At 45.4% G+C, this 15,900-nt stretch overlaps 1 protein-coding gene across 2 annotated transcripts in view; it reads right to left on the reverse strand.

Moving 5' to 3' along the window:
- ARHGAP25 (Rho GTPase activating protein 25) overlaps positions 1-9,049 on the reverse strand; it is a 54,802-nt gene extending 45,753 nt beyond the window's left edge. For both annotated transcript variants that reach the window (XM_006110792.5, XM_006110791.5), the window contains exon 1: positions 8,557-9,049. In XM_006110792.5, coding sequence (XP_006110854.2) covers positions 8,557-8,857 — 301 coding nt within the window. In that variant the 5' untranslated portion in view covers positions 8,858-9,049. The remainder of the gene's footprint in view (positions 1-8,556) is intronic.
- Positions 9,050-15,900: the final 6,851 nt, after the last annotated feature.

Below are 15,900 nucleotides of genomic sequence, written 5' to 3' on the forward strand. Positions count from 1 at the left end.
TGCACAGTTAATGCAGTACAGCTTTCTGTGTTGGGAAGGCCTCAGGGTGCAACAAAGCCCCATCAGTTACTGGCACCATAGCACAATGTTTTATTTTAACATATCTGGGCAAGAAACAAAAGTTCCTGGCATGTCGCAGCTGTGCCAGGGCAATAGCTGCTGCACAGAGCTTCAGCAACACAACTTACAGCCTCCTTTTGGGCTGCCTGAGAAGCGACTTAGAACCAAATTCTCCTTTGTGCCAGTTGGGTTTACAACAGAGCTAGAAACCCCCCTGACGGAGGGGAATTCTCAGTGAGTCCTAAAGGTCACTGCCCTGTCTGGTGCAAGGGGCAAGCTGGGAGCATAATTAAAGCTGGCAGAAGTGTTTCATTCCATCAATTTTTTCAATGAAAAATGACTTTTTGGGGGAAATGTACATCTTCTTCTGAAAATGTACATTTTTCTTGACGTTTTTCATTAAAAAAAAAGATGTTTCAAATTTTGGAGTTTTCAAACAAAAACTCAGGATATTTCAATGAAGACACACAAAGCTTTAATTGAAATTCTTTTGGGGGAAAAGTTTGCTTTCCCCAACCAGATTTTGTTATAATTCTGCTCATTTATTAATGCCTGGCCTAAAATTGCTTTGGTGTCAAACCATCAAGAGACCTGAACTCCATGGAATAATAGAAATATAGAAGCTTTGCAGGATAGCCGAGGTAGTCTAAGTCATCTAGTCCATACTCCCATAGGGCACATCTACACAGCAAGGCTAAAGCCAAAATAAGGGTATGTCTACACTACCCCCCTAGTTCGAACTAGGGGGGTAATGTATGCATACCGAACTTACTAATGAAGCCCGGGATTTGAATTTCCCGGGCTTCATTAGCATAAAGCCGGCGCCGCCATTTTTAAAAGCCGGCTAGTGCGAACCCCGTGCCGTGCGGCTACACGCGACACGGACTAGATAGTTCGGATTAGGCTTCCTAATCCGAACTATCTGTACACCTCGTTCCACGCGGCACGGGGTTCGCACTAGCCGGCTTTTAAAAATGGCGGCGCCGGCTTTATGCTAATGAAGCCCGGGAAATTCAAATCCCGGGCTTCATTAGCAAGTTCGGTATGCATACATTACCCCCCTAGTTCGAACTAGGGGGGTAGTGTAGACATACCCAAAGCTATGCAACTTCAGCTATGTCAATGGCATCGCTTAAGTTGAAATAGCTTATTTCGGCTTTTGGTGCTGTCTACACAGCAGGAAGTCCAAGGAAGAGCACTCTTCCTCCAACTTCCCTTACTTGTCATACAATGAGGGTTACAGAGGTTGGAGTAAATCCTCCAGTTCAACATTATTTTGACATTATGTAGTGTAGACGCAGACTATGTTATTCCGAAACAACACTGCTGTGTAGATGTACCCATACTGAGCAGAATCAAGTGAACCTAAACCATCTTGCAGATGTTTGTCTAACCTGTTCTTAAAAACTCCTAATGAAGGGGATTCCACAACCTCCCTGGATAAGCTATGCCAGTGCTTACCTATCCTTAGGGTAGAAAGCTTTCCCTAATAGCTAACTTAACACTCCCTTGCTGCAAAACTAAGTTGATTACTCCTTACCTTGCCCTTGCTGAAAAAGGAGAACAGGTGTTCACTTTTCTCATTATAAAACCCTTTTATATATTTGTAACCCCATCCATAAGGCTGAGTATGAGCTAAATGGAACCTGCCAAGGTGTCAGGCCTGGAATCTGGGTATTTCCCACTTGAGGCTTAGCAGAGAAAATCCATCTTTCTCCGCCAGCTATTGGACAACAACCTGTTTGAAGTTAAAAGAGAAATGAGCTGAAATTAAGAAATGGGTAGGAGACCGGTAAGGATGGCTGATACATCTGTGAGTAAATAGCCTGTTGTAATTATTTTCCAATCGGCAGTCACATGTAATAGACAACTTTATGGACTGGAGTGCTGTCCTTGTACAAACGCAGGATCCCTGCTCTTACTGGGACTCTGGCATGGGCAAACAAGAACCCCCTGCTATTTGTTTGATGTTTCTGGGGGTTGCTCTGTATCGAACACAAAGGCAGGAGGAGTTAGTCACATGGAAATAGCCCCAATAGTTGTGCTCTGTGCTTAGAGTCAGGCACAGTACAGCAGGGCTGGGAGCCAGTGCTAGGGACTGGCAGGACCAATAGGATAAATGTGGGAATGAGACACATCCATCTTAATTAGCTTCATTAACACAGGCCCTACCATTGACAGGTAACTTCCTTTGCTGTTATATATACCCTGGATTCTGTCATTTCTATTCCAACGCATCTGACAAAGTGGGTTTTACCCACAAAAGCTGGTGACCTAATAAACGCGTTAGTCTCTAAGTTGGTGCCATGAGACTGCTTGTGGGTTTTGGGGGTAAGTGGAGTTTGTCCATCTCTCATTTGCAAAATAATGGAGTTTAGTTTCAGATATTTACCCACTTCTGTTTGCTACTTTTACACCAATGGGCAGGTAAATCATTAGCAAGTCATCTGTCCAACTTTAAACTGAACAGTCCTACTTGTCTAAAGTTTGACCCTCCCTATAAGTGGTCTCAGTGCCACTACATGGGACAGTGACCCACACCCATGGGTGTGTGAGTTACAATAGGGAATGATAAGAGTTTATAGGGATGAAGAAGAAAATATACTGGATGAAATTCCCATGTTAAAAATGTACTAAGAAATATTAAACAAAGGAATTTTAACCATCTCTTTTTAAAGAAATCTGAAATAAAAATTAGCTTCATAAAAATAATACTGTATTTGGGAAAAATACAATCATTTAAATAAAGCATGTACATTTGCCTTTCATTTTCCAAAAAAAAACATAATTAAGAACCCGAGGGCCACCAGGTCAATCTGCCCAGACCTTCTATTTTGATGGTCACTGATAACCAGAAATAGAGCCAAACCCTGATCCCACTGCAGTCTATGGGGCTTTGTCTTGCTGAAGGAAATGCATTTGTAAATATCAGCCCCCAGTTTCTACCCCAGAAGGTGTCAGTTGTTCCTGAAGGCGAGTGCAGCAATTGGCTGAGGTGGGAGGTAGGGATACTGAAGGAATAACACTGGAGAACAGAAGCAGAGTTGCACCACCAGCAGCTAACTCTGCTAGAAGCCAGTTTCACAAGGCTTAGAATCCTAGAATCCCAGGGCTGGCAGAAACCTCAGGAGTCATTGAGTCCAGCCCCTGTCCAAAGCAGGACCAACCCCAACTAACTAACCCATACTGTCCTAACTATACTTTCTGTACCATCCCTCCATCGGCTCATGCTGTGGGCAGAGAAACAGCTACAAGTTATGAAATCATTTCCTGTTGCTTCAGATGCACACAGCAAGTATGCGACCCAGCCCTCAGGAGAGTGCATCTGCACTGCAGAGTTAGCCCAGGTGATGAGTCCTCAGGGCTCAGATCAGTCCAGCCAGGATGTGTGCAGCTGCACTGCAAAGCATTGGCTGAGGCCAGGTCTATACTAGCCAGAAATTCAATTTAAGATCCACAACTCCAGCTATGAGAATTGTGTAGCTGGATTCAAAGTAACTTAAATCGAATTTCTCCATCATCCCCCACTGTAGAAACTCTCCCATTGACTTCCCTTATTCGTTGCAACCCTGTGGAGTACCAGAGTTAATGGGGATGCCATCAGTATTTGATTTAGTGCGTCTTTACTAGACCCACTAGATCAGGGGTCACCAGCCAGTAGATCGGGATCTACCAGTAGATCTTGGAGCCGCAGACAGGGGATCCTGACGGGTTTGGCTGGGAAACTACCAAGTGCTGGCACTTCAGTTGCCCTTCCCCCCACTGTCATGCTGCTCCTGCCCTCTGCCTTGGACTGCCCCTTGGGAGCCTCCTGCTTGCTGTGCAGAGTGTGGGAGGGAGAAAAGGAAGGGTGCTGATGTCAGGGTGCCCTCCTCCCCCCACTTCTGTACCTTCTAGCCACACAGAGAGGGGGGGATGGAGGGAGCTTGGCAATGCAAATCTCTGTCACTCTCACAAACACACACTGTCCTTCCCTCTCATCCCCTGACCCCACACGTACATGGGGGGTTGTTGCTACTTCTTTTACTGATTGCAAAGTGTGTTATGTTTCGTTTGTGACTGGTCTGTGCATTTCATCCTTTCATTTGTCTCTAATGCTTACATTTAATTCTTCGAGCAGTGAGTTTTAACATGCCTAACCTGGTGTGGTTGAAGTCATTATCCCCATGGATACAGTTACTGGAACTGGCTGGCATGGCCCTGCAGCCCGAGAAAGGCAGAGCAGGGGATCTCCACATGTGCCTTTGCTTGCGGACACTGCTCCTGTGGCTCCCATTGATTAGTAATGGGGAACCGTGGCCAGTAGAATTGGGGTAAGGGTATTTGGGTTGGGGGTAGATCTTACATTGCACTTATATTGAAAAAGTCATCTTGTGGTTAAAAAGACTGGAGACCCCTGTGCTAAATCAACCCCCGAAGAGCGATCTCTGGAGTATGGATCTCAGCATAAGTGTAGCCAAGGCCTAAGTCATTGCACCTTCCCTGCTGTTGCAATCCTCTGTGAGTGTCACTAAGGACTTTGGGGGCCATATCACATGGGTCTTTGCACTGCAGTGAGCTGAGTCGCTCAGTGGCTCTTTCCCAGTGAATTGTAGAAAAACTTGTCTGTCCTTCTGGCCACATGGGGAGAATTTTGGGAAGGCTTAGGACAGTGGTTCTCAACTGTAGTACATGTACTCTAGGGGGTAGACAGAGGCCTTCCAACTACTACATCAACTCATCTAGATATTTGCCTAGTTTTACAACAGGCTACACAGCAAAGTCAGTACAAACTACAATTTCATACAGTGACTAGTTTATATTATTCACTGTTATGTAAATACACTATCTTCCAATAGAGTAATTTTGTAATTATATGGTAAAAATAAGAAAGGAAGCAATTTTTCAATAACAATTTGCTATGACATTTTGTATTTTAATGTCTGATTTTGTAAACAAATAGTTTTGGAGTACCGGAGTCCATGGGGATGCCATCAGCATTTGATTTAGCAGGTCTTTACTAGACCCATTAAATTGATCCCCGCGGAAAGACAAATTCAACTCCTCAAAGGGGAAGTACTCCAGAAAGGCTGAGAGCCAGTAGGGAACTATGAGCATTTCCATGGATTAGGCAGTGTCCTCACTGCAAAGTGGCAAGTTCCAGCCCAAATGAATAAGGCACCAGGGTTCTAGCCTGTACCAGCCATCGCTACTAAACTCAGATGAAAGAGTAAGAGGGCAGAGGAGCCTGTGCAGCAGACACAGACCCCACCGAATGTGCAAGAGACCCAGGTGGGAGCAGGGTGGAGAAGCTTTCAGATTCAAGCCTAGAACGGCAGAGACCAGATCATCATTTATGAGGTTCCATCAGCTCAGGGGAAATCAAGGGAGTAATGTAACAACCACTGTGTGGAATTTACCCCTTTGTCAGGGAGCCAGTACCCCACCTGTGCACCTACCACATGATCTTGTGCACACCCATTGCTCAAAGAACTCTACATGGCATTTCCCCTCACTCCATCCCAGGAGAAAAGGAGTTTATCACTTTGCAGACAGGGAAACTGAGGCACCAAAAGGCAGCGTGACTGAGACCAAGTTCACAAATGGAGTCAGTGTCAGAGCTGGGAATGGACTTCAGGAGTAACAGGCATCTGAGTCTTGTGCTGAAATCACGATACCATATGTACTACGTGCCACTATGGCTCAACCAGCGCTGCTGTGTATACTGACCAGAGCAGGTAAATAGTGTAATGAAACAGGAGCTGTCAACACGCTGGATCAGCTGGCTCTCCAAAAAGCCTGTTCCATCAACATGCTGCCTCTCCTTGGGGCTGCCAGGTTAGGGCAAAGTAGATTTTTATCCCTGGCAGAGTCCAACAGCAATTCATGTCTCTTGTTCTGGGTTTGCTCCAAGGTGCTGTGGCGGTGCCAACAATAAATAACAATCCTCCCTTTCAGAGGGCCCAGGCCCAAGCCTTCGAAGAGGAGCAGCGGGGGTCAGTTTCAAGAAGGAGCATAAGTTTGTGGGCTATATAGGACCCTGTTGCAATTCAAATACCCAGGAGGTCCCTTCCAGTCTTATGTTCCCAGATCCCTAGTGGAGTCAGGAGAGCACAGCTGTGTCGGTTCGTTCACAGCAGTAGCTGCACACCGTGACCCTGCTAAAGAGCCAGTGTGGCTGTCACTGCCACAGCCTGGTGGCAGTTATCATAAGAACATAAGAACGGCCGTACTGGGTCAGACCAAAGGTCCATCTAGCCCAGTAGCCTGTCTGCCGACAGTGGCCAGCACCAGGTGCCCCAGAGAGGGTGGACCGAAGACCATGATCAAGTGATTTGTCTCCTGCCATACCTCTCCAGCCTCTGACAAACAGAGGCCAAGGACACCATTTTATCCCCTGGCTAATAGCCTTTTATGGACCTAACCTCCATGAATTTATCCAGCTTCTCTTTAAACTCTATTATAGTCCTAGCCTTCACAGCCTCCTCTGGCAAGGAGTTCCACAGGTTGACAACACGCTGTGTGAAGAAGAACTTCCTTTTATTAGTTTTAAACCTGCTACCCATTAATTTCCCTCAGCATTTCTATGTCAGTATCGCTGTCCTGGTCAGGTGGTCGGTAATATATCCCTACTGCTAATTTCTTATTATTGGAGCATGGAATTTCTATCCATAGCGATTCTATGGAACATGTTGATTCACTTAATATTTTTATTTCATTTGATTCTACATTATCTTTCACATACAGTGCCACTCCGCCACCCACCCGGCCTGCTCTATCCTTTCTATATATTTTATATCCCGGTATGATTGTGTCCCACAGATTTTCCTCATTCCACCAGGTTTCAGTGATGCCTATTATGTCAATCTCCTCATTTAATACGAGGTACTCTAGTTCACCCATCTTATTAGTCAGACTCCTAGCATCAGAGCCCATGGCAGGTGAGTCCCTTAGTACAAACTCTCAGTGGGACTGGGAAAACTGGCTCCTTAAGGGAGGGGCCTCCTCATGTAGGGGACGCCAAACTGTGCTTACAGATGTGAGATTTGGGGAGGTCCCTTAAGACAGGATCTTGCCTAATAAAGGTGGCCGATTGCACAGCCTCTCGGTACAAAGGAAATCTTTGATCATTGATCGGAGGCGGCTGGCGATGTAAGCAAGTGGGTCAGCAGACCTGACTCAGAGTCACTGTTTCCTCTGGGCGTGGGGCCCTTTTTTCTCTCTTGCTTTCGTTCTCACTCTGCCTTGTACAGACAGCTGAGGGGATACGCCCCCAAAAGCCCCTTCCACAAGGCAGAGCATCCCCAAGGAGATCCCCCTAACTGGAGAGGGCCAATGCCACAAGACAATGCTATTTGGCCCCACTAGCCAGCTCTGCCTTCCAATAGAGCACTCAGCTTTGCAATCAGTGAAAAGAACATGAAATGTGTCACGCTGGTTTCTTTTCAGGTTTGCATGTATAAAGGGTGTCTAAGATATCACAGCCTCAAACTCAGTGATCAAATGATTTTATTGCAGATCAAGGAGAAATGACCTCGCCAACAATATAGGGAAGGGGCTGACCCTAACCCCAGAATCCAGACAACTCAGGCTTTAGCTCTAGCAGCAGGAGATGTTCCCTATTCTAAGGCTTTATACCACCGTGCCCAAACTGTGGCATCTGAGCAGCTGTATCCAAACCAGAATCTGAGCCAGACAGAATTTGTAGCAACCTCTGTACTTTCAGAGGCCAAACGGAATACTGTGAGCTAACCACACCCCAATTTTTTGAAGGTTTCAAATCCCAGTGTAGGCTCTGCCCCGACCTTGGGACCTAACCTTCTACTTTTCATAGCTGCACATGACTATACAGAGCACCCACATTTAGGGCAGAATAAAACTAATACAATACCCAAATCTTATTTCACTGGCAGACCTCAGAGATTCACAACATCCAAGGCTCTCAATGTGTTTTCCAAAGATATCATTAACCCCATTTTATAGACAGGGAGATAAGCCACAGAAATAAAGAGCTAGATTTTTAAAAGAACTCAAGGACAGATTTTTGAGTGTTTAGCATTGAATGTGGGACCCACCTGAAAAGGTTGGTCTAAGTGACTTGCCCAAGGTCACCAATCAATTGAGTCAGTGTCAGAGGTCAGATTTCCTCATTCACATTCCTGTAATAACCAGATCATCATTGTAAGCCTTCATTTTTTCAGCAGTCTAGACAGCACCAGGCTTTAGAGAATGACAGCACAACGCTGTGTTGTCAGCCTCTCTGAACCCAAGCAAAGGCAACTTTGAGAAACACTCTCAAGCTTCTCAGATCCCATGCTACTGCATCGCTTAGGCCTCCAGATCCCAGCTAGTGTGAATCAGTGTGAATTAACATCCACCGAGCTATGCTGATATGCTCTACCTGAGGATTGGGCCTACTGGAGGCCCAGAGGCTGAAGTGACTTCACCAGATCTATTGGCCAGACAGGACACTGACTCGGGCAGGAATTTAAGGGGGTAAAGAAATGATAACAGTACCTATTTTTCCAGCATCCATCTTCAGGTTGAAATCCCAATTCCGCGGCAACTTGAGGGACATTTTGCACCAGGGTTTTGTTCTGCTTTTTAACAGGGGTATTTTTCCAAGCGTGTCTGAACTGTGACACTTGTCTTCTAACCCTGGGACCTGTTTTGACTCCCTCCTGGGCTCACTTGAAAAATGAGGTTGATTTGCCAATGCACTTCCTCTTGCGCTTGTCTGTAAGCAACCCCATACAAGTCCTTTTCCACCTTTCTTCTTTTCTGCTAAGCTTTCTCTTTTGTTTTCCAGATGTACCATAGACTTCTTAGTTGGCCCTTTTGCCGGTCCCCGTTTGATAATGCCTTAGTCACACTCCAATACAGAGACACTGAAGTAACGGCCACGTTTTATCCCAGCCTCTGCTTCACTGAAAAGCACTGATAACAAGCACTGCTTCTGGGTTTGTTTTCTTTGCGTTTGAGGAAGTGGGTGTCCTTTCTGTGCAGTTGATGTGCTCAAAAAGACTGAGTGTTTGCTGCGTGGCTGAGGGGTATAGCCCAGCATTCAGTTTCGGGAAATGTTCAACTACTTGCTTTGGTGAGCTGCTGCAGCTTTATCAATTAAACCACTAAAAAGGAACACACAGGCAGGCCTGCGTGGCTAGGCAAGTATGCAGGTAATATCTGTGCCTGACACAGAAAACTGCTTTTTTTCCCCCAAAGACACGAGAGTCAATTTACTGTTGTTTGGCACCTGGTGTCATCCTAGACCTACATGCAAGAATGGTGCCAGGTCAGAACAGCAGTGCTTGCATACACTTTGCACTAGTGCAAACCAATGCACAAGGTGTAGGGCACTGGTAAATCTGGGCAAACTCACCCAGCTCTCATGCATTCTGCAGCACACTAAGGCTATATCTAGACTGCACGCGGAATTTCGAAAAAGCAAGCCGCTTTTTCGAAAGAAAGCACCCAGTGAGTCTGGATGCTCTCTTTCTAAAAAGCCTGTTTGCTTTCAAGAACGCCTTCTTTCGAAAGAGCACTTTCGAAAGAAGGCGTTCTTCCTCGTGGAATTAGGTTTACCACCGTCGAAAGAAAAGCTGCATTCTTTCGATTTAATTTCGAAAGAACGCGGCTGCAGTCTAGACGCAGGTGAAGTTTTTTCGAAAAAAGGCTACTTTTTTCGAAAAAACCCCTGAGTCTGGACACAGCCTAAGGCCTGCTCCCGGAGCTTAACTTTTGATCCCTGGAACCTCTAGGTTTGTCAATTCACAGCCCTGGCACCTGCTTCAGTAGTTAGTAGTGTAAAAAAATGGCTTGAGCCCTGGTATCTCATTTGTTACAAATTAAGCACTGTCTGCTATGCCATTTTGGTATGGTTAAGGATGTGATTTTACTTAATAGGTAGCATGTTTAAAACAAACAAAAGGAAGTATTTTTTCACACAGTGGACATTGTTTCACACCTGTGGAACTCCTTGCCAGAGGATGTTGTGAAGACCAGGATTTTAACAGAGTTAAAAAAAGATGTAGATACATTCATGGAGGTGAGGTCCATCAATACTTCTTAGCCAGGATGGATAGGAATGGTGTCCCTGGCCTCTATTTGTCAGAGGGTGGGAATGGATGACAGTAGAGGGATCACTTGATGATTCCCTGTTCTGTTCATTCCCTCTGGGGAATCTGGCATTGGCCACTGGTGGAAGACAAGATACTGGGCTCAATGGCCGCTCTTCTATTCTTATGTTACTGCTAGCAGGGGGTGCAATTATATGGGTATGAAGGTGCCTTGTACTTATATAGCTTATTCCTCTTCCTGTTGAGATATAAGCACCTTTTATATGGGTCTAACTGCCCTCACACTGGGGTAGGAGGATCCTGCGTAATCAGTTAAATCTAAACTGCAGGGTCTCTGACACACAGCTGTGCCAATCTAATTCCATCCAGCAGAGGGCAGTGATGTGCATTAGCAAATTCATATCAGTACTTAACTGCAAAGCAAAGCATTATTCTTTGCATGGGGAGTAGGAGACTGTTCATTTTGCAAGACTCACCCAGCCTCCCTTAAGCAGTGTGCATCACCTCCGTGAAAAGAGATCCATTGCAAATTCACCATTCTCTAGTCCTGTAAATTAAGCCACAGCTTGTCAAACATGATAATATAGACTAGATAGATCAGTTCATGGACAAAGAACAGTGAACTTAGTGGGACTTTCCTGGGCGGGGCAGAGGGAAGCTGTCTTTGACAGAAGGAACAACGAATAGTCATGTGGCACATTAGAGACTAACAAATACATAGATAGTGTCATGAGTTTTCATAGGCAAAACCCACTTCTCCAGATAAGCTTGAATGGAAGGAACAACCAGGCGATGAGTGCAATGCAGTGAAAGCAGGCATGGTCTGTGTTTCCTGTTACAACCTAACTTATTGTTCAAGTGCAATGCATTTCAGAAGCATGTACCACACTCACTGGGGTGCAGCGAGCATGTGGTAGGTGACATTGCAGTACGTTACCATAACTTCAGGCATCACAGCAAGGAAATACCAGCATCTATCTACCAGGAGTGGTTCTGCTCTGACTACTCTGTGTAGGGCAGGCCCATAAGGGACTGTCTCACTGAGAACCCCACGTACAGGCTATCAAATGAACTATACAAAAAGTACAGAGCGAGGTGGTGGACAGAGCAGGCATCTGTGAGAAAAGACGTTTATTTGCAGTCCTTGGGGAAATCCAAGGAAGGTGCCACAGTTGCTGGGTTTTGTGATGTAAATCTTGCTCTCCTTGACCTGAAGATTCTGAGGGTTTGTTACACATGAAAGACAATCAGGAATAAGGTAAAATGTGAATTGAAAGTGGATTAACTATTCCCAATTAACTCCGCATGCGGACACACTCCGAGTTACCTTAATCCACTTCCAAAGCAGATTATGATCATTCAGAACAGGAAGTGGATTAAAATAATCTGGAATAAGAGCATCCAGATATGGAGTTAATCACCCAGTCAGGAATAGCTGCTGCAGAATAACTCTCTGTAAGCCCCACAGGCCATCGTACTAGCAAGCATCACAGCTGAACTGGGTGTGGGGATGTAAAAGATAATGTAGAGGTGAAAGCAGCATGGCTTATTACTCATCAGCAACCCCCTCTGCATCCACTTCCCTTCTAAGGGATCTACATGCTTCACCAAAACAATAAAGCCAGATAAACGCTGGCTGCTGCTGGGTGTTTAGTTTTCCTGTCATTTAAATGCACTCAGCATGTACAAGAAAGGTTATATTAAAAATAAATGGAATTCTATAAAGGGCAAGCCCTTTTCTATGGACAGGCCATCGACGCCCCAGGATGTAGCCAGAGAGACAAGTGCTCCCCAGTCTCAACTATTCCATTGTCAAAACTTCTAATAAATGACAACATGAGGCAGTTATGGAAAGTTCAGTCACCACTCCAAAGCAGCAATCGCAGCAGCTCAGCCTTAGTTACTGAGTCTTCATTAACGCTGGAGTCTTGGCCAAACTCCAGCTTTGCATTCAGATGGTGCAAATTCCCCCTTAGGCTGCAGACAGATAGGATAGCGTCCGATCCGGAACTCGGGGGCAGGCCGGCCTAGCGCTCTTATTGCTTCCCCAGGCCCACCCCAGAGGTAACTGCATTTCAGTGGAGGAGAGAACGGACCCCTCTCTGGAGTTTGGCTAGTAGGACTGACAACCTCCCTGGGGCCCTGGCAAAGTAAGGGGTGAATGGCTCGGTGCTCCCCGAAAAAGCCGGCCTGGGGCAGCCAGCCACACAGCACCCCAGAGGCAATCAGCAGGCCCCAGAGAAATTGCCCCCTACCCTCAGCAGCGGCCCTGAGTTAGGCTCTTTGATTCAGTTTGCAAAGCGTGTTCGGAGAAAGGGGTATGTGGCCGACGGGATTGTGGACATGCTTTACAGTTTTGCAGAGTTTATGAACGTCAAGATTTTGTAAGCCTGTGTCCCAAACCAGAGTACCAACAGTACCAATCTTAGAATCTAGCATCATTTTCTGACATTTATATAAAACTCAATGGAAAGGAAAAGAGCTCTGGGTCACATCTCAGATACCATGTTAATAGCTTTTTATTTTCACAAGTTTCTTTCCTCATGGAAAACTCATTTTGTTCTGTCACTGCAGCTCTGGAGCTCTTGCATCAGCTTCTTGTGTGGACAGTCTGTCACGGTGAACAATTATTTTGTTTAAAGAAAGGAAATTGAAATGTGCATTTTCATGTATTCTGCTGAAAATTCAAACAAAACAACTATCCTGGGGCTTTTGGCAGAGTCCATGTACTTGTTACAGCTTAATTAGATTCACCACAACAATTGCAAAAGAGCATTTCAGCAAGGGAAATCTGAAAATACCAACTCATAGAATGCCATGGTTGCATAAAGTCTTTATAATATTACTGCTTGTTGTGCAGTAGGTGTTAAATCCTCCTGTAGGGTGTGTGGTTTTTTTGTTTTTGTTTTGTTTTGAAGAAATTGCTCTATAAAAAAGTTTAATAGGATATGAGTTCCTTCCTATAGAAATATTTAAACCACCCTGTGGCAATTAATATGGACTTGGATCTCAACCATAGGATTCTAAAGGCTGATTTAAACACGGAATAGTAAGGCTCTCCTTCAGCATAACATTTGAGAGGGCTGTTTTACAAAGGCGGGCAGCAGTGGTGTTTTCCTTGCAAGAGGTTCAGGCTTGCTGATACAGTCATAGGCTGTGTCTAGACTGGGAAGTTTTTCCACAAAAGCAGCTGCTTTTGCGGAAAAACTTGCCAGCTGTCTACACTGGCCGCTTGAATTTCTGCAAGAACACTGACTTCGTACTGTCTGAAATCAGTGCTTCTTGCAGAAATACTATGCGGCTTCCGTTCGGGCAAAAGTCCTTTTGCGCAGAGCTTTTGCGCAAAAGGGCCAGTGTAGACAGCTCAGATTTGTTTTGCACAAAAAAGCCCTGATCGCGAAAATGGCGATCGGGGCTTTTTTTTGCAGAAAAGCGCGTCTAGATTGGCACGGACTCTTTTCCGCAAAAAATTTTCCGTTAAAAGCATTTGCGGAAAATCATGCCAGTCTAGACGTAGCCATAGTGAAGCCAATCAGGGTAGGCAATCCCACGTAAGAGAGACACTAAACCAGTGGCTCTTATTAGGTCAAGCGTCAGAGGCCTGTATTTTTCAAGACAGACGGTACAGCATTCCAGCTCCTGACGAAACAGCACTGACAACCACTAAAACTGATGTCACAGAGATAGCCAAGCAGGTTACCCAGCAAGACTTATTCTGAAGAACTGGCACAGCTATGGGGTACGGTCTGCTTCCATTGTGGCTTCCAGGCCAATAGACTAATCCTAGAGACACCTCAGAACTGCAGAGAATAATCCAGTAAACACAAAAGTAGCAGCCATCTTGCTTTCAGCTTGTCACTGCAGAAGGATGTGAGAATGGTGGCAAATAGGCCTGCATTAGAAAACTGCTTTCAAGAGGCTAAAAAGCGAGATCTTCTTGAGCAATGTGTCTCATTCGCCGCCAATGTGCAAATCCCACATGGACCTACAAGGGCCAAGCAGTGCAGGCACCCCTGGGGTTCCATTGCAAATGTTCGAACAGCTGGCTGGTGATTTGTTCATTTACACAGCTGCCAGAGCAGGGGCCTGGAAAGCACTGGTGTGTCACTGCTGCAACAATCAGGGGTTTCTTGCACTGAATTAGCTCACTCAATGAGAAGAATGGGGAAGTGCTTAGGGCACTAGTCTAGGAGATCTAGTTCAATTCCCTACTCTAACATAGGCCAGGCCTATGCAACACACTTACTGCGGGATAACTGTGTGACGCAGGAGTGTGCAAAAGCCACATCCCTGAGTGTCATGATCATGAGGGTTAGCCAGCAGCCTGGGAACTAAGGGGTTAACCTTACCTAAGTCAGGTAGATTCAGCCAATAGGAATTTAGGTAGGAATTTCAAACTGGGACAAAGGAATTTTTGGTATTTTCTTCCCTCTCCTTTGTCCTGGCTAGTTTTCTCTCCAGCTATTGGCTGCATTTAGACTGGCATGGCTGCATTTAGACTGGCATGATTTTGCGCAAATACTTTTAACGGAAAAGTTTTTCCATTAAAAGTATTTGCGCAAGAGAGCATCTATACTGGCATGTGCCTTTGTGCAAAAGATGTGCTTTTGCGCAAAAGCATCCGTGCCAGTGTAGACGCTCTCTTGCGCGAGAAAGCTCCAATGGCCATTTTAGCCACCGGGCTTTCTTGCACAAGAAATTAACGTGGCTGTCTACACTGGCCCTCTTGCAAAGAATACTTGCGCAAGAGGGCTTATCCCTGAGCGGGAGCGTCAGAGTATTTGCACAAGAACCACTGATTTTGTACATTACAAAGTCAGTGTTCTTGCGCAAATACTCACGGCCAGTGTAGACAGGCGGCAATCGCTTTTGCACAAAATCATGCCAGTCTAGACACAGCCTATGTCTCCCTCCAAGAAAAGACTCTTTCTTCACTAAATGTAAGTAGGGTAAAGTTTAGATAAATCTGTTAGGTTTTATTGTTTTATGGTTTGGGAAATGGGATCTGATGTCTGTGCATTTAAAAATGTCTTTTTGCTCTCCTTTGTAACTAAGTTCTAGGCCCATGGTGGGGTTCCCCCATGAGAATATTACTTTATGACTTTTCCATCTAGTCATGCTTGCAACAGGAATATTGTTGTGATAATAAAAGTTCTCTCTCTTTTCTTTTATTAACCTGGTATTGGTTAATTTGTGTCCCCTGGTTTTTACTTTAGGGGGTGAGATTTCCCAAGTGATCTCTCCCCTGATTTTCTTATCATTACTTGGGTGGTGGCAGCGGATTTTATCCACAAAACCTAGGTTTTTAAGATTTTGGGAGGGGAAGTTTTATACCAAAGCCTGGGAAGATAAGGTTTTGGGGTACTTAAGCGGGCCCCACTTCTGCATTTATCATGCCAGAGTGGGGAAGGAGCCATGACACTGAGCAACAGAGTTATATGGACCTTAGTTATACTGCTCATGTGGACAGCACTGTGGGAGTACCCTGGTGACATAGGTACCACCTCTTTCAGAGGTGGAATAACTAAGCCCATGGGAGAGTTCTCTCCCGTTGGCGTAGAGCATCGTCACCAAAGCGTTACAATGGTGCATAAGAGCAACCATACTGGGTCAGACCAAAGACCCACCTAGCCCAGAATCCTGTCTGCCCACAGAGGCCAATGTCACAGGGGCCCCAGATGGAAAGAACAGAATAGGCAATCAAGTAATCCATCTCCCATTGCCCATTTCCCACCTCTGACAAACAGAGGCTAGGGACATCATTCCTACCCAACATGGCTAATAG

Source organism: Pelodiscus sinensis, chromosome 28 (genome assembly GCF_052426305.1).
Source record: "Pelodiscus sinensis isolate ZL-2025 chromosome 28, ASM5242630v1, whole genome shotgun sequence".
Lineage (NCBI taxonomy): Eukaryota > Metazoa > Chordata > Testudines > Trionychidae > Pelodiscus > Pelodiscus sinensis.